General features: G+C 35.9%; 1 protein-coding gene across 1 annotated transcript in view; it reads left to right on the top strand.

Annotated features, from left to right (window-relative positions):
* The window catches only part of NEK1 (NIMA related kinase 1), a 240,752-nt gene that overhangs the window by 188,635 nt on the left and 26,292 nt on the right, over nucleotides 1-25,825 (top strand). The window contains 4 exon segments of the mRNA XM_079142970.1: nucleotides 8,355-8,531; nucleotides 12,143-12,260; nucleotides 13,135-13,223; nucleotides 13,830-14,077. Coding sequence (XP_078999096.1) covers nucleotides 8,355-8,531; nucleotides 12,143-12,260; nucleotides 13,135-13,223; nucleotides 13,830-14,077 — 632 coding nt within the window.

Here is a 25,825-nt window from a genome sequence, read left to right as displayed (position 1 = left end):
TGGATCTCATAAACAAGCAAAGTTTTCTATCCTCATATTACATAGAGTGAATTTCAAGCCGAAGTTAATCAGAAGAGACAAAGGGGCCGTTTCATACTGCTTATAGGAATGTACATGAACAAGATGTGACAATTGTAAATATCTATGCCCCAAACAATGGAGAATCTACATATATCAAACAGATCCTTCTCAATTTAAGAATCAAGTAGACACAATAATAAGTGGTGACTTTAATGCTCCTCTCTCATCACTGGATAGATCCTCCAAACAGAAACTAAACAAAGAATCTATAGAGCTAAAAAACACAATAATTTAAACTATTTGACATATATAGAATATATATATTCATTAATGACTGAATACACTTTCTTCTCAGCAGCACACAAATTCTTCTCTAAAATAGATCAAATCTTGGGTCACAAAGCAACTCTAAGGAAATTTTTAAAAATAGAGATAATACCTTGTGTTTTATATAAACATAATGGAACAAAATTAGAGATCAACAAAAAATAAAAAATAGAAGCTCCTCTACACCCAGAAACTAAATAATATGCTATTCAAATGACCAATGGATATCAGAAGATATCAAGGATGAAATAAAAAAAAATACTTAGAGGTAAATTAGAATAGCAAAAAACATCAAAATCTTTGGGAATATGTGAAGGCAATTCTAAGAGCAAAGGTCATTGCATTGAGCTCATTCATTAAAAGAACAGAAAATCACCAAATAAATAACCTAAAATTACATATCAAAGCTCTACAAAAAGAACAACAAATCAACACCAAAAGTAGTATAAGACAGGAAATAATTAAAATCAGAGCTGAATTCAGTAAATTTGAAACAAATTAGAAAATTGGCAAAACAGAAAGTTGGTTCTTTGAAAAAATAAATATAATTGATAAATCCTTAGCCAAACTAACAGAGAAATAGAGATAAAATCTCAAATTACTAAAATTCATGATAAAAAAGCAAATATCACGACAGACACTCCTAAAATACAGACACTAATCAGAATTTTTTGAAAATTTATACTCTTAATAAAATAGAAAATCTTGCCAATTTCACCAAATTTCTAGAGACAGATGACATACCTAAATTGAATCAGGAGGATATGGAAAATTTTATCAGATCAATTCCAAACAATGACAGTAAAGATACCATCAGAAGCTTATCAACAAAGAAAAGCCCGAGACCAGACTCTCAGCCAAGTTCTACGAGACCTTCAGAGAACTAACATCAATCCTCCCTAAATTAGTCCATGAAATGGAAAAGGAGGGAATCATTCCAAGCTCTTTTTACAAAGCTATTATCACCCTGATACCAAAACCAAAGACATCAAGTAAAGAAAACTTCAGACTATCCCTGATGAATGTAGATACAAAAATTCTCAAGAAAAATACTTGCAAATCACATACAAAAACCTATTTAAAAGATAAGATAGTGCACCATGATTAAGTGGGGTTCATCCCAGGGAAGCAAGGTTGATTCAACATATGGAAATCAATAAATGAAATTCATCACATCAGTAGACATAAGACAAGAATCACATGATTATCTCAATATAAAGAAAATTTGTTTAACAAAATACAGCATTCAAACCCATTTGATTGTGGTGCACTATCTTTTTAATATATTTTTGTATGCAATTTGCTAAAATTTTGTTGAGAATTTTTGCATCAATGTTCATTAAGGATATTGCTCTGAAATTTTCTTTCCTCGATGTATCTATCTGGTTTAGGTATCAGGGTGATATTGGCTTCATAGAATGAGTTTGGAAGGGTTCCCTCCTCTTCTATTTCATGGAATACTTTGAGGAGTATTGGAATGAGCTCTTCTTTAAAAGTTTTGTACAACTCCGCTGAGAATCCATCTGGTCCTGGACTTTTCTTTGTTGGTAGGTTTTTGATGACTTCTATTTCACTACTTGAAATTGATCTATTTAAATAGTGTGTCCCCTCCTGATTCAGTTTGGGTGAATCATATGTCTCTAGAAACCTGTTGATGTCTTCAGGATTTTCTATTTTTTTGGAGTATAGGTTTTCAAAATAGCTCCTAATTATGTTTTATAGTTCAATTGTATCTGTTGTGATATTTCTTTGTTCATCCTGAATTTTAGTAATTTGAGTTTTCTCTCTCCTTCTCTTTGTTAGTGTGGCTAAGGGTTTATCAATTTTGTTTATTTTTTCAAAGAACCAACTTTTTATTTTGTCAATTTTTTCAATTGTTTCTTTTGTTTCAATTTCATTGATTTCAGCTCTGATTTTAACTATTTCCTGTCTTCTTCTACTTTTAGTGTTGATCTGTTCTTTTTCTAGGGCTTTGAGCTGTAGTGTTAAGTCGTTTATTTGTTGTTTTTTTTTTCTTTTTATTGAATGCGCTCCATGAAATAAATTTTCCTCTAAGTACTGCTTTCATAGTGTCCCAGAGATTTTGATATGTATCTTTGTTCTCGTATACCTCTAAGAATTTTTTTGTTTTCCCCCTGATGTTTTCTGTTATCCATTCATCATTCAAGAGCATATTATCTAATATCCAGGTGTTGGAGTAGTTTCTGTTTTTTATTCTTTCATTTATTTCTAATTTCAATCCATTATGATCTGATAGAATACAAGGTAGTATCTCTATCTTCTTGTATTTGCTAACAGTAGCTTTGTGGCATAACATATGGTCTATTTTAGAAAGGATCCATGTGCTGCTGAGAAGAAAGTGTATTCATTCTTTGTTGGATGGAATATTCTATATATGTCCATTAAGTCTAAATTATTGATTGTGTTATTGAAATCAATATATGTAGTTCACCATATCAACAGACTTAAAGTCAAGAATCTCATGATTATTTCGATAGATGCAGAAAAAGCATTCAATAAAATACAACACCCCTTCATGCTAAAAACACTAGAAAAAATAGGGATTGTAGGAACATTCCGTAACATTGTTAAGGCTGTCTATGCTAAGCCCATGGCCAATGTCATTCTAAATGGCGAAAACTGAAAGTATTTCCCCTAAAAACTGGAACAAGGCAGGGATGCCCTCTTTCATCACTTCTACTCAACATTATCCTCGAAACTCTAGCCAAAGCAATTAGACAGACCAGAGAAATTAAAGGTTTACGAACAGGAAAAGAAGAACTCAAACTATCCCTATTTGCTGATAACATGATTACATATGTAGAGGAACCAGGAAATTCCACCAGAAGACTTCTAGAACTCTTAAATGAATTCAGTAAAGTAGCAGGATATAAGATCAATGCTCATAAATCCAGTGCATTTTTATTCATAAGTGATGGATCCTCAGAAAGAGAATCTAGGAAAACTACCAGATTCACAATAGCCTCGAAACAAAATAAAATACTTGGGCATCAATCATTGTAGAGGTGAAAGACCTCTACAATGAGAACTACATAACACTAAAGAAAGAAATTAAAGAAAACCTTAGAAGATGGAAAGATCTCCCATGTTCTTGGATAGGCAGAATTAATATTGTCAAAATGACCATCCTACCAAAAGTGCTATGCAGATCAATGCAATTCCAATTAAAATCCCAATGGCATACTTCACAGAAATAGCAATCATGAAATTCATCTGGAAGTATAAGAGACCCAGAATAGCTAAAGCAATCCTTAGCAGAAAGAGTGAAGCAGGAGGTTTCGCAATACCAGATCTTCAACTATACTACAAAGCAGTAGTAACAAAGAAGGCATGGTATTGGCACCAAAATAGACAGGTAGATCAGTGTTACAGAGAGGGCACAAAGACAAACCCAAATAAATACAGGTATCTCATACTAGTCAAAGGTGCCATAAACATGCAGTGGAGAAAAGACAGTCTGTTCAACAAATGGTGCTGGGAAAACTGGAAATCCATATGCAACAGAATGAAACTAAACCCCTATCTCTCACCATGCACAAAACTCAACTCACAGTGGATCAAGGACCTTGAAATCAGACCAGACACCCTTCATCTTATAGAAGAAAAAGTAGGTCCAAATCTTCAACTTGTTGGCTTAGGATCAGATTTTCTTAACAGGACTCCCATGGCACAAGAAATAAAAGCAAGAATCAATAACTGGGACAGATTCAAACTAAATAGCTTTCTCTCAGCAAAGGGAACTATCAGCAATGCGAAGAGAGAGCCTACAGAGTGGGAGAATGTCTTTGCCACTCATACTTCAGATAGAGCACTAATTTCCAGAATATATAAAGAACTCAAAAAACTTTACACCAAGAATACAAATAACCCAATAAACAAATGGGCTAAGGAAATGAACAGACACTTCACAGAAGAAGATGTACAAGCAGTCAACAGATATATGAAAAAATGTTCAACATCTCTAGTAATAAGAGAAATGCAAATCAAAACTACTCTAAGATTCCATCTCACCCCAGTTAGAATGGCGATTAAGAATACAAGCAACAATAGGTGTTGGAGAGGATGTGGGGAAAAAGGTACATTCATACATTGCTGGTGGGGCTGCAAATTAGTGCAGCCACTCTGGAAAGCAGTGTGGCGATTCCTTAGAAAACTTGGAATGGACCCACCATTTGACCCAGCTATCCCACTCTTCAGCCTATCCCCAAAGGACTTAAAATCAGCATACTACAGAGATACAGCCACATCAATGTTCATAGCTGCTCAATTCACAATAGCCAGACTGTGGAACCAGCCTAGATGCCCTTCTGTTGATAAATGGATAAAGAAACTGTGATACACACACACACACACACACACACACACACACACACTGGAATATTACTCAGCCATAAAGAAGAATAAAACTATGGCATTTGCAGGTAAATGAATGAAGTTGGAGAATATCATGCTAAGTGAGATTAAGCCAATCCCAAAAACCAAAGGACAAATGATCTTGCTGATAAGTGGATGATGATACATAATGGGTGGTCGGAGGGAGGCAAGAATGGATGAAGGAGGGACTTCATAGACGAAAAAGAGGGGTGGTGGGGAAGGAAAAAGAACAGAATGAATCAAAATCATTACCCTATGTAAATGTATGATTACAGAAATGGTATGCCTCTACTTCATGTACAACCAGAGAAACAAGTTGTATCCTATGTTTTTATGATTAAAAAAAATATATATAAATACAGCATTTATTCACGTTCAAAACACTAGAAAAACTAGGGATGTAGAAGCAAACCTCAACATTGTAAAGCTGTATATATATTAAACCCAAGGCCAACATCATTCTAAATGAAAAACAAAAAGTTGAAAGCATTCCCTTTGAAAACTGGAACTAGACAGGGATACCCTCTTTCTTCACTTCTATTCAGCATAGTCCTTGAAACCCTAGCCAGAGCAATTAGATAATAGAAAGAAATCAAAGGGCTGTAAATCGGAAAAGAACAATTCAAACTATCCCTATTTGCTGATGACATGATTCTATATTTAGAAGACATAAAAAATCCAGAAAGCTTCTGGAATCCATAAGTACATTCAGCAAAGTAGTAGGATGTAAAATTAACACCCATAAATCAACTGTGTTCCTATACATCATTGATGTATCAACTGAAAGAGAAATTAGGAAAACTACCCCATTCAAAATAGCCTCAAAAAAAAAAAAAAAAATGGGAATCAGTCTAACAAAGAGGTGAGAGATCTCTACAATGAACACTACAGAATGCTAAAGAAAGACAGTGAAGAAGACCTTAGAAGATGGAAAGATCTCATATGTTCTTGGATAAGCAGAATTAATATTGTCAAAATGCCTGTACTACCAAAAACCCTGTGAAGATTTATTACAATTCCTATTAAAATACCAGTGATATTTTTCATAGAAATAAAGAAAAACAGTCATGAAATTTATTTGAAAAAATAAGAGGCCTCAGCAATCCTTAGCAAGAAGAATGAGGCAGGAAGCATCACAGGACCTTAAATTATACTGCCAAACTATAGTAACAAAAATGGCGTTGTATTGGCACCAAAACAGATATGAAGACCAGTGAAACAGAATAGAAGACACGGAGTCATACCCACACAAATAGTTATCTCTTACTAGACAAAGGTGCCATAAACATTTTGGAGAAAAGATAGCCTCTTCAACAAATGGTACTGGGGAAACTGGAAATTCATAGGTAGCAAAATGAAATTAGACCCCTCTTTCTCACTCTGCACAAAACTCAACTCAAAATAGATTTAGGACCTAGGCATTAGATCAGATGCTGTGCCTACTAGAAGAAAATATAGGCCCAACTTTCCATCATATCAGCTTAGGAACTGACTTCTCAACAAGACTCCTAATGTATAAGAGGTAAAAATCAAGAATCAGTAAGTGGGATGTTATCAAACTAAAAAGCTTCTTTACAGCAAAGGTAGCAATCAACAGCATGACAAGAGAGTCTCCAGAATGGCAGAAAATACTTGCCACCTAAACCTTAGATGGAGCTTTAATCTCCAGAATATTTAGAGGACTCAAAAAACCTAACACCATGGATGGAATTGGAGAATGCATGCTAAGTGAAATAAGCCAAGCCCAAAAAACCAAAGGCTGAATGTTTTCCCTGATAAGTGGAGAATGATATATAATGGGGGCGGGGGGTGGGGAATGAGAGAAGAATGGGGGAACTTTAGAATATGTAGAAGGAAATGAGAGGGAGGATGGTATGAAAAATGGTGGAATGATACAAACATCATTACCCTATGTACATGTATGATTGCACAACTGGTATGAATCTACATTGTGTACAACCATAGAAATGAAGTGATGTACCCCATTTGTGTACACTGAATCAACATGCAGTCTGTAAAAAATTAAAAGCTAAATTAAAAAAATAATTTAAAAAAGATAGGATTATTGGTTCTAACAACTGAAACATAGTTGGCTTCTATTCACTTTCTCCTTAATTTCTAGATTTATTTTAAATGTGAAGTCAGGCATGTTTAATATTCTCATTTAAGAAAATAAAAGTGTATCACATAAAAAAAAAGTAATACCAGAAAAACAAATAACCCAATCAATAAATGAACAAGGGAACTGAACAGACATCTCACAGAAGAAGAAATAAAGTCAGTCAATAAATATATGAAAAAAGTGTTCAACTTCTCTAGCAATTATAGAAATGCAGATTTAAACAACACTGAGATTCCATCTCACTCCAGTTAGAATGCCAACAATCAAGAATACAAGCAACATGGGACTGAGGTTGTAGCTCAGTGGTGGGGCACTATCTTGACCTGGATTTCAGGCATACTATAATCAACTCCTTCCAGAGACAGCACCCTCAGTGACCTCCCCTTAGGCTTATAGGTCCTACCACCACTTAACATTTAACCACTTTAACACTTAACTCTAAACCAGGTTTTCAGTACTTGAAACTTTGGGGGATATACTGAACCAAACCACATGAAGAAATAATAAGTTGAAGCTGAGACCAATGATTATGGATTTCTGTTTTCTGTTTTCTCCTAGCATTTCAGCCAGGCAGGTATATGCAGATATGGTAGGCACACAATTGCATATATATGCAGGAATGGGTTTTTGCTACTTGAGTACAATAAAGTGACTACAGTGAATTGAGGATATATGCAAAAGAATAATTGTAATGATGACCTTTAATTGGATTTTAATGGGGGAGATGGAGGAGGACAGTATGTTTGGATCAGCACATGGTAGGCAGTTGCAGGGTAAAAATGTTTACAGAGTTGGAGTAGTTGAAGAAGATAACTAGAAAAATGGAATATTTGAGATTGGAGAGTTTAGTACTTAAAACTAGAAATTCTGACGAACTTTATGATAAAATCTCTTTGATGTAACCATTGGTGTGCCCAAGCTAGAGGGAAGACAGAAATACAGTGAAATTCAACAAACTATGTCTAGATATTGGAAGGATTGTTGATGTGTGAATGTAGAAATTATTAATTAGTTATGACAGAATTAGTATGGGGAAGATGGTGAGGCAGAAAGGAAAATGTTCAATAAATGAACAAAAATGCCCTGAGGGTAGATAACTGAAATAAGTTATTATGTGGTAAATCCATTCTCCTTCCACCAGTAACAGTATGAGGAGCTCCAGAGCAATTAGAAGTAACGAGTAGTTCTACATATGAACAAAAACAATTAGTTAATAATTGTTAAAATGCTGTTCTGCTACACATGTATTAACTTTACCCAAAAAGAAAAAAAAAAGTCAATCTTGTTAACCACCCTAGAAATCATATACAAATGAAATTAAATTTATCATATATCTTAATCATTGATTAATTTCCAATCTGTAGCAGAGCTTATCTAGTAAGTACCTGTTGGAAGAATGCGTTTTTTTTTTTAACTTAGCTCTTAAAGTCATAACAAATAAAATTTAAGTCATTTCAGGAGCATGATTTTTCATTTTTTGTTTCTACAGAAATTTCTTCTGAAGGAATGAAGTACACACCCTTAATCATTGAAGAGGAAACAATACAGTGTGTTGCACATGAAATAAACCCGTCAGCTTCTGTTGACTCTTCCATTGATACAAAAAGTCCAAAGTTTAATGAGGCAACTCCACAGACTTCAGTGAAACCAGAGGAAAATTTAGAAGGTATGTTTTAATGACTCAAAATAAACTATAAATTTGATTTACTCATACTTAAGTTTCTAAATTTGTTTATATGTTTGGATAATTCATCTCAAATTAGGTTCACTAGTTTTGTACTTTTATTAACTGGCCATGGCTTATCATCTTATGTGCCAGGGATTGAATCAAAGCTTGGCTGATGTGATTTTTCTAATTCATTTGTCTTTATCTCAGTGATCACTTGGTTTGGTATTCAGCTGGCAGTGAGGCCATCTGAAAGATCCAAGATGGCTTTACTACTGTTTTGTAAAGTGCAACTAGAAGGCTGATGGGCCTCTCTCCCTCTCCATGGAGTCTCAGGGCCATTCTGTGAACTCCTTTCTAGCAGGGTAATCTGACTTCTTTACAAGGGCCCAGAGCTAGATTCAGAGAGAAGTGCGGCCCACTTCCCAAGGGGAATAAATGTGTTTAAGAATGTACAGCCATCTCACGGACACCGAGGTGAAAGCTGCTAGTGCTCTGAAAAGCTAGTTGGAGAATTGGCACAGCATCAACTTGTCATGCTCCCTTGGTCATAACCAGCACAGGCCAGTCTACATTCAAAGTGAGGGGAAATAGGACTCACTTCTCAGAGGGAAGAGCGTTAAAGAATTTGCAGCCATGTTTATCTGCCATGGCCTGCCCTCTGCCTCCAAATTTTCATATTCTTCCCATATGCAAAATATACTTAGCTCTCTCAAAGCCTCATCTCATTATGACAGTAGCTCAGAGCCTAGGATGATGTTATCAGAGTCAGGCTGGTATGTTGAGTTTTCTTGGGTACAATTCTTCAAGTACTCAGGCTGGAGACCTATGAGTTGAAAAGTTGACTCCCTTCTACATAGTCAACATACAATGGTGAGAGAGGCCTAAAGACTTCTTTTCAAAATCAAGGAAGATGGGAAGCACATAGCTGCCATTGGCTGATGAAAATTCTGACATCCAGCCAGGAGCATTGTCAGCCTGCTTCTGTGGCACCAAACACTGTCCTTAAGGACTGTTTTCTGAATGACTCTCCCTTTCAGTCTGAGCTGGTGTGCATACACAAGTAGAATTTCTAGATAATTTTGTGAGTCTTTGTGAATGTTACTGATATTCACTACATTAAAAAAAAAAGCCACTTGTTTTTTGAGTCAGGACCTTGTCTGCCTTGAGTTGTCTATGGAATTGCTCTGAGACAGTACTCTTTAGTCCTTAGAAATCCTTTTGCCTAGCAAAAAGGGTCTGTAAGGTATGTCTTTTAATATTCCTGTGCCTAAACAGAAGAGCTTATGGTCATACCCTTGACTTCTTCTTTGCCCTGAGGCCACATTTTACTGTCCTGTATTAACTCTTCATCTTGATATGTCTTCCTTTGAGATGCTTTTGCTACCTGGAAGGAATCGTCCTGGGCCCTCTGTATCTCTTCTAAATTCTGTTTATAATTTAAAGAGTTTTTCCTTCAGTTAAGCCATGTTATCTTGTACTCCCATGAGGCTGCTAGAACAAGATAGCTAGTGTACCTTCAGTGTTCAGCCTTGATAACTAGCTCCATAACTAGGTCACTAAATCCACAAAGTACATTTTCTATCTTCCTTATTATTGCAGGTACCAAATTTCCTGCTTCTGTGTAGCAAGAATCCCTTTTTCTCCAGCCTCCAATAGCTTTTTTTCACTGGCCAGTCTCCTATCAGCAGTCTTTGTGAATCCCTTCCAACTTGTGCCTGCCACTTGGCCCCAAAGCCAGTGTACGTGTTTTAGGCTTTTATATCACACCCTACTTTTAGATATAAAATTTTTTCAAGTTATCTATCAATTTTTTTAACCCAAATTACTCCTAAAACTTAGTAGCTTGAAATGTCTATTTTATTTTATCTCATACATTTATGAGTCAGGAATTGGGAAGGTTCTTCTGCTCCATGTGGCATCAGCTAATATCATTCACTGGTGTTAAGCTATCACCTGGGCTTATCTAACTCTTGTGCCTGTCTTCTTGGTGGGACTCAGCTGGGTTCCTTTCCTGCATTTTAATCTCAGAGGATTGCCATGTGTTTTTTCCAAAGTAGTTGAATTTCTTTCATGATGGCTCAGGCTTCCAGATACCACACAGAAGCTGCCATTTCTCTTAAAGGTTTAGCCTGAAATTGGCACAGTGTCACTTCCACTGTATTCAATTAGTCAAGGCAATCATAGAGCCAATTGAAATTAAAGAGGAGGAGAAACAGCTCCCTCTAGATAGGAAGAATGTTAAAGACCTTGCATCCTGTGGCCATCTTTAATTCACCACACAAGAATTTAAATACTTTTATTTTATTCATTAGCATAATAGTTACTAATACCTATTACAGAATAAGTGTGTTCCTCAAAAAGTCATGTTGAAATCTAATCCCCAATGTGATGGTGTTTAGAGGTGCAGCCTTTGGGAGGTAATTAGGTCATATGGGTGGAGTGTCAAGATGGCCTAAGTGTCATAAGAAGAGGCCTGAGTACCTGTATCCATGTGAGGACACATAGAGGAAAAGGCTGTTGGCACACCAAGAAAAAACTCTCCAGCACTGACCATGTTGGCACCTGACTTTGGATTCTCTAGCCTCTGGGAATAGGAGAAATAAATTTCTCTCTCTCTCTCTCTCTCTCTCTCTCGATCTCTCTCTCTCTGTCTCTTTTTATAGACTTCATTTTGATTCACTTCACTGTACACAAATGGGGTGCAACTTTTTGTTTCTGTGGTTGTACACAATGTAGATTGACACCATTCATGTAATCATACATGTACATAGGGTAATGATGTCTGCCTCATTCCACCATCTTTCATACCCCACCCCCTGACCAAAAAATTCACTTGAGTTAAGATAAAAACTATGAAGATTTATACAATATCAATTGTCTTTCAAAACAGGACAAAGAATTTGAAGTTTTAAAAATAAAGAAGGAAAGTGTGTCTGGACTCCAGGGCAGGGGGAAAGAGATAGTATATAATTTTAATTAGAAAAGAAAAAATAAGGTAAATAAAGAAAGAAACTCTGATCACTTTTTACTTTCAGAAAATATTGACTTGATTAAAAAATGAGTCACTGTCAGAACAACAGAAGCAGCACCCTAGTTATTAATTATTTGCAAGTATAGGAAGATATTCCAGTTATATTCTCAGTGTCTTTAGGAAGTCCAAGTAATTGTTCTACTTTTTTTTTTTCTGTTTTGTTTGAAATATTTTGAAGATTAAAATTTCTTCTGTAATATCTTGGTCTATTCTTACATACTTACAATCACAGATATCCATTTTCTTCCAATTAGTTTTTATACCTTCTTTACACCAATTTACATAGTACTAAAATTTTAATAAAGAGAAAATTTTATGTAACAGCAAAAAATACAATGTAAAATATTTTTTGGAGTATTTTTATTACAGTTAAAAGACAGAAAGATTGGTGTGTCTTTCAGAAATAAGTGGAGAGTTAACACAATAACAAAAATAAAGACCGATAGATAAAAGATAAAATATTTTATTTTTCTATTATAATTATTAGTCTAAAACTAGTAATAATTTATAAAATGTTTATTCATTTTCTTTCAACACATTGTACTTTGACCCATTTCTTGTTCTTTTTCCTGTGCAGAACCTGATTTGGAAATAGAAGTTTTACAAGAACCAAGTAAGGAAAACAAAGATGGGAACTTGCCTTGTATTGTTACTGATGTGTGGATTAGTGAAGAAAAAGGAGCAAAGGAAACTAAGTATGTTTTACCTTTTTTCTTACATTTCAAGATCTAGATTCCTTTTATAATACTTTTTTTAAAAAAATTACTGTAATGACCTAATATTATAATTTAATATCCTAATATTATAATACCCCATAAAATAATTTAATTTCTTAATGGATATTCACATGGTTCAGAAATCAACAAGCGCATAAAGTATTTTAAGAAATATAGTAAAATGTCTTGACTGCCTCCATTTTCATTCAAACCATTTCCAATCTATCCTTCTTTCAGATAATTTTTAGTATGTATAAACAAAAATAAATATACATTCTTCCTTCCTTTTTAAATATAGTTATGAGTATAAGGTAATATTTTTTACCTTGTTTATTTTTAGTCAATAATACATGTGAGAAATTTTTTCGTATTAGTACATAAAAGTCTTCCTCTTATTTTGTGTTTCATTGTATGGATAATATAACTTATGTGTCCAGCTTGATGGACAGTCAGCAATATTACAGATGATGTTGCAATGAATAACATTTTACATAACGCCATTTTTTGTGTATTTGTAAGATAAAAATGTAGGAATATAATTGCTGGGTAATTGTACTTCTACAGAAGTACATTTGTATTTGTAATTGTAATTTGTATTTGCATTTGTAATTCAGTTATTTTTCTTCCCAGGAGTAATATCAATTTGAATTCTGAGTGTATGAATGATTAATGATTGATAAGTTTGAACGAAGTGAAAAAAATGATGTGCTTATAAGAGAAAATATATATAAAAGTGAAAAAATATTTGAAAGAGATCATAGGATGTTAATGAACTTGTATCCCATTTTCTTTATATTAGAATACTTTTATTTCCAGTAAACTGTTTTTTAACTGTTGTACCTGTCTGTGGCAGATTGGAAGATAGGGATGCCATTCAGCAAAATGAGGTTTCTGAAGATGGAGTCCTGAGGAATGTGGACCACCTCCGTGAGGGTCGCGTAGGTAAGCATCATTGCAGCAGTCCAGTTTCTTTCTGAAAGGTTAACACCAACTTGTGTCATTTGGGCAATATATACATACAGAATATTCCTCATTAGTCATCATACTCATTTTTAAAATGTAATATGTGTAGAGCACTGGAATCTGCATTAATAAACCTGAATTTTATAGCAAAATAGGCAGTAAAAATTGTTAAATTATTTTATTGTGTGTTCAAAATGGAAAGAATTCCTTGCCAAAACAACCAATATACTAAGGACATTAAATAAATTTTCCTCTTTTTAAAATAGTATTACTTAAAATATGAGGAATGTAATTTTCTTCTATAAGAACAAAGAAACACTGAAAAAATATGAATACCTAATCCATTGTTCAGTGTGTTTTTCATATTTGCTTGGATTTGTGTCTATATTTTAGAACTTCCAATATAATAATAATAAAGATTATTTAGAAGTTAGCATACTCATGTATATTTTGATTTTCCTTTCCCAGTAGATGTGAGAGTTTGTTTATATAATTCATGTTAAATACTATGCCTTGTCAAAATCATTTAAAGCTTTATTTAAATACTGTTTAGACTTATCACATAATCTCTCCTTTGTACCACAGAACCTGGAATAGATGATTCTCAGCACTCTAATTTTAATATAGATAAATCTATACAACCAGAGCCATGTTTCCATAAAGTGATTCATCCTGAACAATTGAATTTACTCTCTCAAGTTCAGTCACTTCAGTTTTCACCAGAAGAATCCATTCCACTTCGATCTCACTCTGATTCACCACCAAAAAATAAAAATAAGAATTCCTTGCTGATTGGACTTTCAACAGGTCTTTTTGATGCAAACAATCCAAAGGCAAGTATGGTCTTCAAAAGGAAAATGTTATCTGGTTGGTAATATTTCTTATTGATTGCTTTTCTTTGATAAACCATAATGTTGATTTTTTTAAATATATATTTTTAGTTGTAGATTCACATATCTTTATTTTTATGTGGTGCTGAGGATCGAACCCAGTGCCTCACAGGTATAAGGCAGCCCCCATAATGTTGATTTTTAATCTCTTAAAAACATATACAAACAAGCATATATGTAGAATTATGTTATCTTCTGAGTTGTATTATTTATGACAAGAAATTTGTGACTCTTTTTTTTGGTACTGGGTTTGAACCCAGGGCTACTTAACTACTGAACCACATCCCCAGCCCTTGTTTATAATTTATTTGGAGACGGTCTCACTGAGTTGCTTAGAGCCTCCCTAAGTTGCTGAGACTGGCTCTGAACTCAGTGCCTCAGATTCTCAAGCTGCTGGGTTAACAGGCATGGGCCACCATGCCCAGTTTGTGATTCTTTTTATTTTCCCTTGTATGTAATGTTTCTTTTTTCCTCTGACTTCTTTTTAAACTTTTTCTCATTAGTTTATAGCAATTTGACTCTGAAACACTTTGGTAAGGTGTTTTATTGGTGGGGTGAATTTTTATCCTGCTTGGGGTCCGGTGGGCCCATTGATGACCTCGGCCTTATGGGTCATAGTTTTTATCAAATGGAAAAATTTGGGGCTAGTCCTTCTTTTCTTTTTCGGCAGTACTGGAGATTGAACTGAAGGTCACTCCACCACTGAGTCACATCCATGTGCCACCACACCCAGCTTTGCTTTCCTGGGAGTATTCCATAGATGTTAGACTGCTTGGTCTTATTCCATAGTTTTTTGAGATTGTGGTCATTTTGTTGTTAGTCTTTTATCTCTTTGTGTTTCATTGTAGGTCTATTCTATTTTTTTTTATTGTAAACATGGGATACATGTTGTTTCTCGGTTTGTACATGGAGTAAAGGCATACCATTTGTGTAATCATAAATTTACATAGGGTAATATTGTTTGATTCATTCTGTTATTTTTTTCCCTTCCCCCCACCCCTCCCACTCCTCTTTTTCCTCTATACAGTCCTTCCTTCTTCCATTCTTGCCACCTCCCTAAACCTAACCTTAAACCTAACCCTAACCCTAACACTAACCCCTCCCACCCCCCATTATGTGTCATTATCCGCTTATCAGCGAGATCATTCTTCCTTTGGTTTTTTGAGATTGACTTATCTCACTTAGCGTGATATTCTCCAATTTCATCCATTTGCCTGCAAATGCCATAATTTTATCACTCTTTATGGCAGAGTAATATTCCATTGTACATATATACCATAGTTTCTTTATCCATTCATCAATTGAAGGGCATCTGGATTGGTTCCACAATCTGGCTATTGTGAATTGAGCAACTGTGAACATTGATGTGGCTGTATCTCTGTAGTATGTTGATTTTAAGTCCTATGGGTATAGGCCAAGGAGTGGGATAGCTGGGTCAAATGGTAGGGCCATTCCAAGTTTTCTAAGGAATCTCCACACTGCTTTCCAGAGTGGCTGCACTAATTTGCAACCCCACCAGCAATGTCTGAGTGTACCTTTTTCCCCACATCCTCGCCAACACCTATTGTTGCTTGTGTTCTTGATAATCACCATTCTAATTGGGGTGAGATGGAATCTTAGAGTAGTTTTGATTTGTATTTCTCTTATTACTAGAGATGTTGAACGTTTTTTCATATAGCTGTTGATTGCTTCTACATCTTCTTCTGTGAAGTGTCTGTTCATATCCTTAGCCCATTTGTTGATTGGATTATTTGTTTTCTTGGTGCAGAGTTTTTTGAGTTCTTTATGTATCTGGAAATTAGTGCTCTATCTGAAGTATGAGTGGCAAAGATTTTCTCCCACTCTGTAGGCTCTCTCTTCACATTGCTGATAGTTTCCTTTGCTGAATGAAAGGTTTTTATTTTGAATCTATCCCAGTTGTTGATTCTTGCTTTTATTTCTTGTGCTATGGGAGTCCTGTTAGGAAGTCTCATCCTAGGCTGACATGTTGAAGATTTGGACCTATTTTTTCTTCTATAAGATGCAGGGTCTCTGGTCTGATTCCGAGGTCCTTGATCCATTTTGAGTTGAGTTTTGTGCAGGGTGAGAGATAGGGGTTTAATTTCGTTCTGTTGCATATGGATTTCCAGTTTTCCCAGCACCATTTGTTGAAGAGGCTATCTTTTCAACATTGCATATTTTTGGTCTCTTGGTCTAATATGAGAAAATTGTATTTATTTGGATTTGTGTCCATTCCTCAATTCTGTACCATTGATCTACCTGTCTATTTTGGTACCAATACCATGCCGTTTTTGTTACTATTGCTTTGTAATAGAGTTGAAGACCTGGTATTGCGATACCCCCTGCTTCGCTCTTTCTGCTAAGGATTGCTTTAGCTATTCTGGGTTTCTTATTCTTCCAGATAAATTTCATAATTGCTTGCTCTATTTCTGTAAGGTATGTCATTGGGCTTTTAATTGGAATTGCATTGAATCTGTATAGCACTTTTGGTCATATGGCTATTTTGACAATATTAATTCTGCCTATCCAAGAACATGGGAGATCTTTCCATCTTCTAAGATTTTCTTTAATTTCTTTCTTTAGTGTTCTGTAATTCTCATTGTAGAGGTCTTTCACCTCTTTTGTGAGATTGATTCCCAAGTATTTTATTTTTTTTGAGGCTATTGTGAATGGGGTAGTTTTCCTAATTTCTCTTTCTGAAGATTCATCACTTACGTATAGAAATGCATTGGATTTATGAGCATTGATCTTGTAACCCACTACTACTGAATTCACTTATGAGTTCTAAAAGTTTTCTGGTGAAATTTCCAGGTTCCTCTAAATATATAATCATGTTATCAACAAATAGGGATAGTTTGAGTTCTTCTTTTCCTATTTGTATCCCTTTAATTTCCTGTCAATTGCTCTGGCTAGAGTTTCGAGGACAATGTTGAATAGAAGTGGTGAAAGAAGACATCCCTGCCTTGTTCCAATTTTTAAGGGGAATGCTTTCAGTTTTTCACCATTTAGAATGATATTGGCCATGGGCTTAGTGTACATGGCCTTTACAATATTGAGGAATGTTCCCACTATCTCTATTTTTTCTAGTGTTTTGAGCATGAAGGGATGCTGTATTTTATCAAATGATTTTTCTGCATCTATCGAAATAATCATGTGATTCTTAACTTTAAGTCTGTTGATATAGTGAATGACATTTATTGATTTCCTGATGTTGAACCAACCTTGCATCCCTGGGATAAAACCCACTTGATCGTGGTGCACTATCTTTGTAATATATTTTTGTATGCGATTTGCTAAAATTTTGTTGAGAATTTTTGCATCGATGTTCATTAAGGATATTGGTCTGAAATTTTCTTTCCTCGATGTGTCTCTGTCTGGTTTGGGGGCGTGATATTGGCTTCATAGAATGAGTTTGGGAGGGTTCCCTCCTCTTCTATTTCATGGAATATTTGTGGAATATTGGAATGAGCTCTTCTTTAAAGGTTTTGTAGAACTTGGCCGAGAACCCATCTGGTTCGGGACTTTTCTTTGTTGGTAGGCTTCTGATGACCTGTTCTATTTCACTCCTTGAAATTGACTTATTTAAGTTGTGTATGTCCTCCTGGTTCAGTTTAGGTAATTCATATGTCTCTAAAACCTTATTGATGTCTTCGAGGTTTTCTGTTTTGTTGGAGTATAGATTTTCAAAATACCTTCTAATTATGTTTTGTATTTCACTCACGTCTGTAGTGATATTTCCTCGCACTTTCCGCATTTTATTAATTTGAGTTTTCTCTCTCCTCTTTGTTAGTGTGGCTAAGGGTTTATCAGTTTTGTTTATTTTTTCAAAGAACCAACTCTTTATTTTGTTAATTTTTTCAATTGTTTCTTTTGTTTCAATTTCGTTGATTTCAGATCTGATTTTAACTATTTCCTGTCTTCTACTACTTTTGGTGTTGGTCTGCTCTTCTTTTTCTAGGGCTTTGAGCTGTAGTGTTAAGTCGTTTATTTGTTGACTTCTTCTTCTTTTGTTGAATGCGCCCCATGAAATAAATCTTCCTCTAAGTACTGCTTTCATAGTGTCCCAGTGATTTTGATATGATGTGTCTTTGTTCTCGTTTACTTCTAAGAATTTTTTTATTTCCCTCCTGATGTCTTCTGTTATCCATTCATCATATAATAACGTATTATTTAATCTCCAGGAATTGGAGAAGTTTCTGTTTTTTATTCTGTCATTTCTTTCTAATTTCAATCCATTATGATCTGATAGAATACAAGGTAGTGTCTCTATCTTCTTGTATTTGCTAACATTAGCTTTGTGGCATAATATATGGTCTGTTTTAGAGAAGGATCCATGTGCTGCTGAGAAGAAAGTGTATTTACTCTTGGTTGGATGTTATACTCTATAAATGTCTGTTAAGTCTAAATTATTGATTGTGTTATTGAGATCTATGGTTTCTTTATTCAATTTTTGTTTGGAAGATCTATCCAGTGGTGAGAGAGGTGTGTCAAAATCGCCTAGTATTATTGTATTGTGGTCCATTCGATTTCTGGAATTGAGAAGGATTTGTTTGATGTACATGGATGAGCCAGTGTTCGGGGCATAGATATTTATGATTGTTATGTCTTGCTGATTTATGCTTCCCTTAAGCAGTATGTAATGTCCTTCTTTATCCCTTCTGACTAGTTTTGGCTTGAAGTCCACATTATCTGAAATGAGGATGGATACTCCAGCTTTTTGGCTGTGTCCATGTGCATGGTATGTTTTTTCCCATCCTTTCACCTTTAGACTATGGGTATCTTTTTCTATGAGATGAGTCTCTTGCAGGCAGCATATTGTTGGATTTTTCTTTTTAATCCAGTCTGCCAGTCTATGTCTTTTGATTGATGAGTTCAGACCATTAACATTCAGGGTTATTATTGAGATATGATTTGTATTCCCAGTCATTTGACTCATTTTTGTTTTTTGACATGATTAGGTTTCTCCTTTATTTGGCTATTCCTTTAGGCTAGTTCCTCCTGTTGCTGATTTGCATCATTGTTTTTCATCTCTTCCTCATGGAATATTTTGCTGAGAATGTTCTGTAATGCCAGCTTTCTTTTTGTAAATTCTTTTAGCTTTTGTATATCATGGAAAGTTTTTATTTCGTCATCAAATCTGAAAGTCAGTTTTGCTGGGTATAAGATTCTTGGTTGGCATCCATTTTCTTTCAGGGCTTGGTAAATGTTGTTCCAGGCCCTTCTAGCTTTTAGGTCTGGCTTGAAAAATCTGCTGATATTCTTATTGGTTTCCCCCTGAATGTAATTTGATTCTTTTCTCTCGCAGCCTTTAAAATTCTGTCTTTATTATGTATGTTAGGTATTTTCATAATAATGTGCCTTGGTGTGGGTCTGTTGTAATTTTGTGTATTTGGAGTCCTATAAGCCTCTTGTGCCTGGTTTTCCATTTCATTCTTCAGATCTGGGAAATTTTATAATATTATTTCATTGAATAGATTGTTCATTCCATTGGTTTGTTTCTCTAAGCCTTCCTTAATCCCAATAATTCTTAAATTTGGGCTTTTCATGATATCCCACAATTCTTGTAGATTCTGTTCATGATTTCTTACCATCATCTCTGTTTGATCAATTTTGTTTTCAAGATTAAATATTTTGCCTTCAATGTCTGAGGTTCTGTTTTCCAGGTGTTCTATCCTATTGGTTATGCTTTCTATGGAGTTTTCAATTTGGTTTATTGTTTCCTTCATTTCAAGGATTTCTTTTTTTTTTTTTTTTTTTTTTCAGTATCTCTAACTCTTTATTTAAATGATCTCTTGCTTCCCGTATTTGCTCTTTTAACTGTTGATTGTTGTGATCATTTAATGCCTGCATTTGCTCTTTCATCTCTTCCTTCAGTGCCTGCATTTGATCTTTCATCTCCTCATTTGCTTCCCTGATTATTTTAATTATGTACATTCTGAACTCCCTTTCTGGCATTTTTTCTGCTGTGCTGTCATTGGGTTTTATTGATATAGTATCTAGGTTTGTTTGGGACATTTTCTTCCCTTGTTTTCTCATATTGGTCAGATATCAGTGGGACTCAGATATTACAGATTTCCTCTATTGGCTTATAGTGTCCCTGTAGATTTCCAGTATATCACCTCCCAGCCTTCAGTAGCCTGAAGTCTTGGAGTAACTTGATAATGCAGTGCTTCCAAAGAAAGCTGCCCCTAGCCTGCTACTGGGTCCAGGGCTTGGGGCTGGTTCTGTATGGAAATCCTCACACTAGGCGGTCCTGCTCCTAGATGCTGGCTATAGAGAGGGCCTGCCCCCGCCTGAGGGAGCCAGACTGCTCGGGAAAGCCTCTCCCTGACCTGCCTTGGTCCCAGAAGCCGCCTGCAGGCCGGGCCTTCCGTTGGGTCCAGGGCTTGGGGTTGGCTCTGTGCAGAAAAGCTCTCACTGGGCGGGCCTGTTCCAAGAAGCTGGCTGTGGGCCCCCCCTGCTGCCGGAGATAGCAGGGGTGCCTGGGGAAGTCTCGCTGCCCTGCCCTGGTCCCAGAAGCCGCCTGCAGGCCGGGGCCACCACTGGATCCAGGGCCGCCACTGGGTCCAGGGCTTAGGGTTGGCTGTGTGCGGAAAAGCTCTCACTGGGCGGGCCCGCTCCTAGAAGCTGGCTGTGGATTGAGCCTGCCGCCGGAGAGAGCAGGGCCGCTTGTGGAAGAGTCTCGCTGCCCTGCCCTGCTCCAAGAAGCTGCCCCTGTCTGGGCCTGCCGCCCTGGCCAAGCTTCACCTGGTGGGAGAGACTCACCCCGCGGCTCTATGTTGGTCCGAGTCTCTCAATACCTCCCCTTCTTGAATCCTGAGTTCTGGAGCTATGGGAGATGCAGTCACCCTCTCGTCTGCCATCTTGGATCTCCTCCGATTCTATTAATATGTGTTTAAGTTTACTTAACATTTTTTATGCAGTAATATACTATTAATCTGATTCAATAAAAAATTTCAGTATTCTTTGTTTTATTTCTAAAAACTATTTTTCTGTTCTATTTCTCTCAATGTATTTTTATATTCCCTTAAATACTCAGTTAACAAGTCCAGCATCCAGATCTGCTTTTTCTCTTATCTCTGTATCCATTTCTACTGACTATGGGTCAATAGATGATTTTTCTACTGGCTGTGGGTCATATTTTCCTGCATTGTGACATGTTCTGTAATTCTTTATTTGAGCTCAACCTTGTGAATATTATATTGCTGGGTTTTAAACTTCCTTTAAAGTATGTTGGGCTTTTTTAGACATCAAGTTACTTATGGATTAATTTTATACTTTCAAACTTTGTTTTTCAGCTTTGCTGGGACAGATATAGATTCATCTTTCCTCTAGAGCTATTACCCTATGACCCTCTGAGAACCACCAGTGTATACACCAGGTGATCACTGAGGAAGCTCCCTACTCTGGTCAGACTTGAATCATTTTCTCTAGCTGCATGAGTTCTGAACATCTTTCATTCTATAGCGCCCTAGTTATTTTTGCCTAACTCTGTAGAGTTCCAGGCAACTCTACACATACATGACCTGCTCTTCTTCAGCAACTCAGAAAAACTACCAATTACTTTGTAATGAGTTTTCTGCATGGTTTTTTGTTTGTTTTTCCTGAGTACTCAGGGCCTTACACTTGCTAGGAAAGTGCTCCAGCCTTTCTTTTTTTTCATTCATTCATTCACTTTTGAGACAGTCTCACCACATTGGCTGTCCTTGAACTTATATCTTCCCAAGCAGCTGGCATTACAGCCATGTGCCACAACATACGATTTCTTCTCCTCCTCTCCTCCTCTCCTCCTCTCCTCCTCCTCCTCTTCCTCTTCTTCTTCCTCCTCCTCCTCTCCTTCTTTTTCTTCCTCTCTCCTTAATCTAGTAAGGCTACACACGGAATTCAGATATTTTCCTCCAGAAAGGCAGCCAGTTTAGTGGTAAATTCACCTCATTTTTTTCCCTTCTGTAAGGGATCATTCTTGGCTGTCTGTTGTTCACTCTGAACTATGTTTCTTATATTTTGTCCAGCTTTCTCTTTTGGTGGAAGGTTGGGTCTAGTCCTTATTTCATTATGTGTAGAGCAGGAAATCTCTACATAGTTTCTGTTCCCCAGAAAATCCCTGACCTTAAATGTCGTTTAAATGCTAATAACTTCATTTCTCCTGCTCTTTCTTACAGATTACTTATCTATTCCATCAACCCACTAACCTTTCAACCAGTTATCTCTTAACTAGTTTCCCTCAGTTCATGCCTGTTTGAAATCCATTATCCAAATACAAACCAGAATTAATTTTAACATTACGAATCATTAATTCACTGTCATGTTAAGACTTCAGAGGTTTTCCACTGTTTTTATAATTACACTCAGAATCTTTCCCATGCTCTACAGGTTTGATATGGCTATCTGTGCCTCAACTCAGAACCTCTCTCTCTCTTCCTTTTTTTCCTCTGATACACCAAACCCTTTCCTGTGCTTCTGTATTCTTGGTCTGGAATGAACTTCTTTTTGTTCTCTCTTTTTAAAATTTGTTCTAATTAGTTATACATGACAGTAGAATGCATTTTGATACACTGTACACAAATGGAGCACAACTTCTCATTCCTCTGTCTGTACATGGTGCAGAGTCAACGCTGGTCATACATGTATATAGGGTAATAATGTCCATCTCATTCCACTGTCCTACCCAAACCACTTCCCTCTTTCACTCCCTTCTGCACAATCCAGTGTTCCTACCACTTACCTCCCCATTATGGATCAGCATCCACTTATCGGAGAAAACGTTTGATCTTTTTGGGTTTGTCTTATTTCGGTTAGCACAATATTCTCCAGCTCCATCCATTTACCTGCAAATGCGATAATTTCATTCTTCTTTAAAGCTGAGTAATATTCCATTGTGTATATACCACATTTTATTTATCCATTCATATGTTGAAGGGCATTTAGGTTGGTTCCCCAGTTTAGCTATTGTGAATTGAGCTGGCATAAACATTGATGTGGCAGTGTCACTGTAGAATACTGATTTTAAGTCCTTAGGGTATATGCCAAGTAGTGGGTTAACTGGGTCAAATGGCGATTTCATTCCAAGTTTTCTGAGGAATCTCTTTACTGCTTTCCAGAGTGGTTGTACCAGTTTGCATTCCCACCAACAATGAATGAGTATATCTTTTCCTCACATCCTTACCAATGCTTATTATTGCTTATATTCTTGATAATTACCATTCTGACTGGAGTGAGATGAAATGAGTAGTTTTGATTTGCCTTTCTCTAATTGCTAAAGATGTTGAACATTTTTTCATATGTCTGTTGATCGCTTATCTTTCTTTGTGAAGTGTCTGTTCAGTTCCTTAGCCCATTTATTGATTGGGTTATTTGGTTTTTCAGTGTTAAGTTTTTTTAGTTCTGGAGATAAGTGCCCTATCTGAGGTGCAAGTGATGAAGGTTTTTTCCCATTCTGTAGGCTCTCTCTTCACAGTATGGATTGTTTCCTTTGCTGGGAAGAAGCTTTTTAGTTTGAATTCATCCCATTTATTGATTATTGATTTTACTGCTTACACGTTAGAAGTCTTGTTAAGAAAGTCAGGTTCTAAGCCAATGTGAGAAGAATTGGGTCTACTTTTTCTTGTGTTACACACAGGGTCTCTCTGAAGTACCTGTGTCACATTTGGAATTACTTAAGGGCTCAGTAAAAGTTAGATGCCATCATCATGGTTGTCAGGTTGGAAAATTAGTTATAGGACATGCTATTTTAGTAGATGAAGAGACTCAGATATAGTATTTATTAACTTTTCAGCTTCACTTATTCTATATTCTTATAAATAATAATTTATAAGAATACATTTAATAATTTATAATAGTACATTTATAATAGAGTATTATACAATTCAAAAAGCTAGAATAGAGCCAGGCATGATGGTGCATACCTGTAATCCCTACGACTCAGGAGACTAAGGCAAGAGGATTGCAAGTTTGAGGCTAGCCTCAGCAACTTAAGCAACATAGTGAGACTCTGTCTCAAAATAAAAAAATAAAAAGGACTGGGTATGCAGCTCAGTGGTAAAGAGCCCCTGGCTGGGTTCAAGGCCCAGTTCCTACCGCCACCTCAGCCCCCGAAATAAAGCTGGAAGAAAGGAGATTGAATGTTTTCACCTTAAAGAAATGGTAAACAGCCAGGTATAGTGGTGTACTACTGTAATACCAGCAACCAGGGAGGCTGAGGCAGCAGAATCACAAGTTGAGGCCAGCCTCAGCAACTTAGTGAGACCCTGTCTCAAAATTAAAAATAAAAAAGGCTTAGGATATACTTCAATGGTAAAGTGCCCCAATGCCCAGTAACCCTCCTTTACAAATAATGATAAATGTTTGAAGAGCTATGTTTAGCCTGATTTAAACATTACACAGTGTATACTCATTTTGAAACATTACATGGTCCCTCATTATATGTATAATTTTATGTTTTTATGTGTTTAAAAATAAATTTTCGGGGGATAGGAATAGGAAAGACAGTGGAATGAGTCAGACATAACTTTCCTCTGTGCATCTATGAATACACCCCAGTGAATCTCTACATCATGTACAACAACAAGACTGAGATCCTAATTAGAATAAGATGTACTCCCATGTTTATATAAATATGTTGAATTATAGTCTACTGTCAGGTATAAGTAAAAAGAATAAAATAAATATATTAAAAAATTATGGTTACAAAAACCTAAAAATGGGCTGGGGCTGTAGCTCAGTGGCAGAGTGCTTGCCTAGCATGTTTGAGGCACTGGGTTCGATCCTCAGCACCACATAAAAATTTTTAAAAAAAGGTATTCTGCACAACTATAAGATAAAGGTATTACACAACCATAAAAAAATTTTTTTAAGAAACCTAAAAATATTTCTTTGAATATGCTTATTAATCTCTGATTATTTGATATAGATGAAAAGTTGGTTTCTTAAAGGCATTATTTTGAAAAATCATATTTGGGCTAAAAGGTTTTACATCAAGAAATCTATTTATCTGTGACTTTTAATGTGAAAATTGTTATTTAGGACACAAAATATTTGTCTTAAATAAGATGTATATTGGTATGCCCTTCTGCCCTCAGTTTGCTTTTACAGATAATATAAGAAGTTCTTGGGGGCTGGGGAGATAGCTCATTTGGTAGAGTGCTTGCCTTGTAAGCACAAGGCCCTGGGTTTGATCCCCAGCACACACACACACACACACACACACACACACACACACACACATACACACACAAAAAAAGTTCTTCATTAAATCTTTTTTTTAACCTTAAGAATGCTGTTACAAATGTTGTCTACTACACTTTATTTCTATCAAGTGTTTATGGGTATAAGTAAATCATTAGCTTTAATTCAATCAATGTTTATCAAGTGCTGCTTTATGATAGGTGCTAAGTTTGCACTTATGATAAGGTGTTCATAGCCAAAAGAGAGAACAAAGTAGTGAAAACGCTTTTGGTAATTCCCGTAATGGAGAGGTGAATCATGTAATAGGGGGACCACTAAAGAGGTAATTATTATTTCTGTCTTAGAACAAAGAAAGATAGGGTTCTGAAGGAGAAGTGTGCATGTTGTGGGCATGGAGAACATTTAAAGCAAAAGAAACTGGCATGAATCATGGACCAGCATGGTGTATTTGAGGATCAACCCGTCTTTGTTACTAAAGTGTGAAAGGAGTGGAATTCCAGTCATTCT

The sequence above is a fragment of the Sciurus vulgaris genome (genome assembly GCF_902686455.1).
Source record: "Sciurus vulgaris genome assembly, chromosome: 5".
In the NCBI taxonomy this organism is placed as follows: Eukaryota; Metazoa; Chordata; class Mammalia; order Rodentia; family Sciuridae; genus Sciurus; species Sciurus vulgaris.
This window is presented reverse-complemented; position numbering and strand designations above follow the sequence as displayed.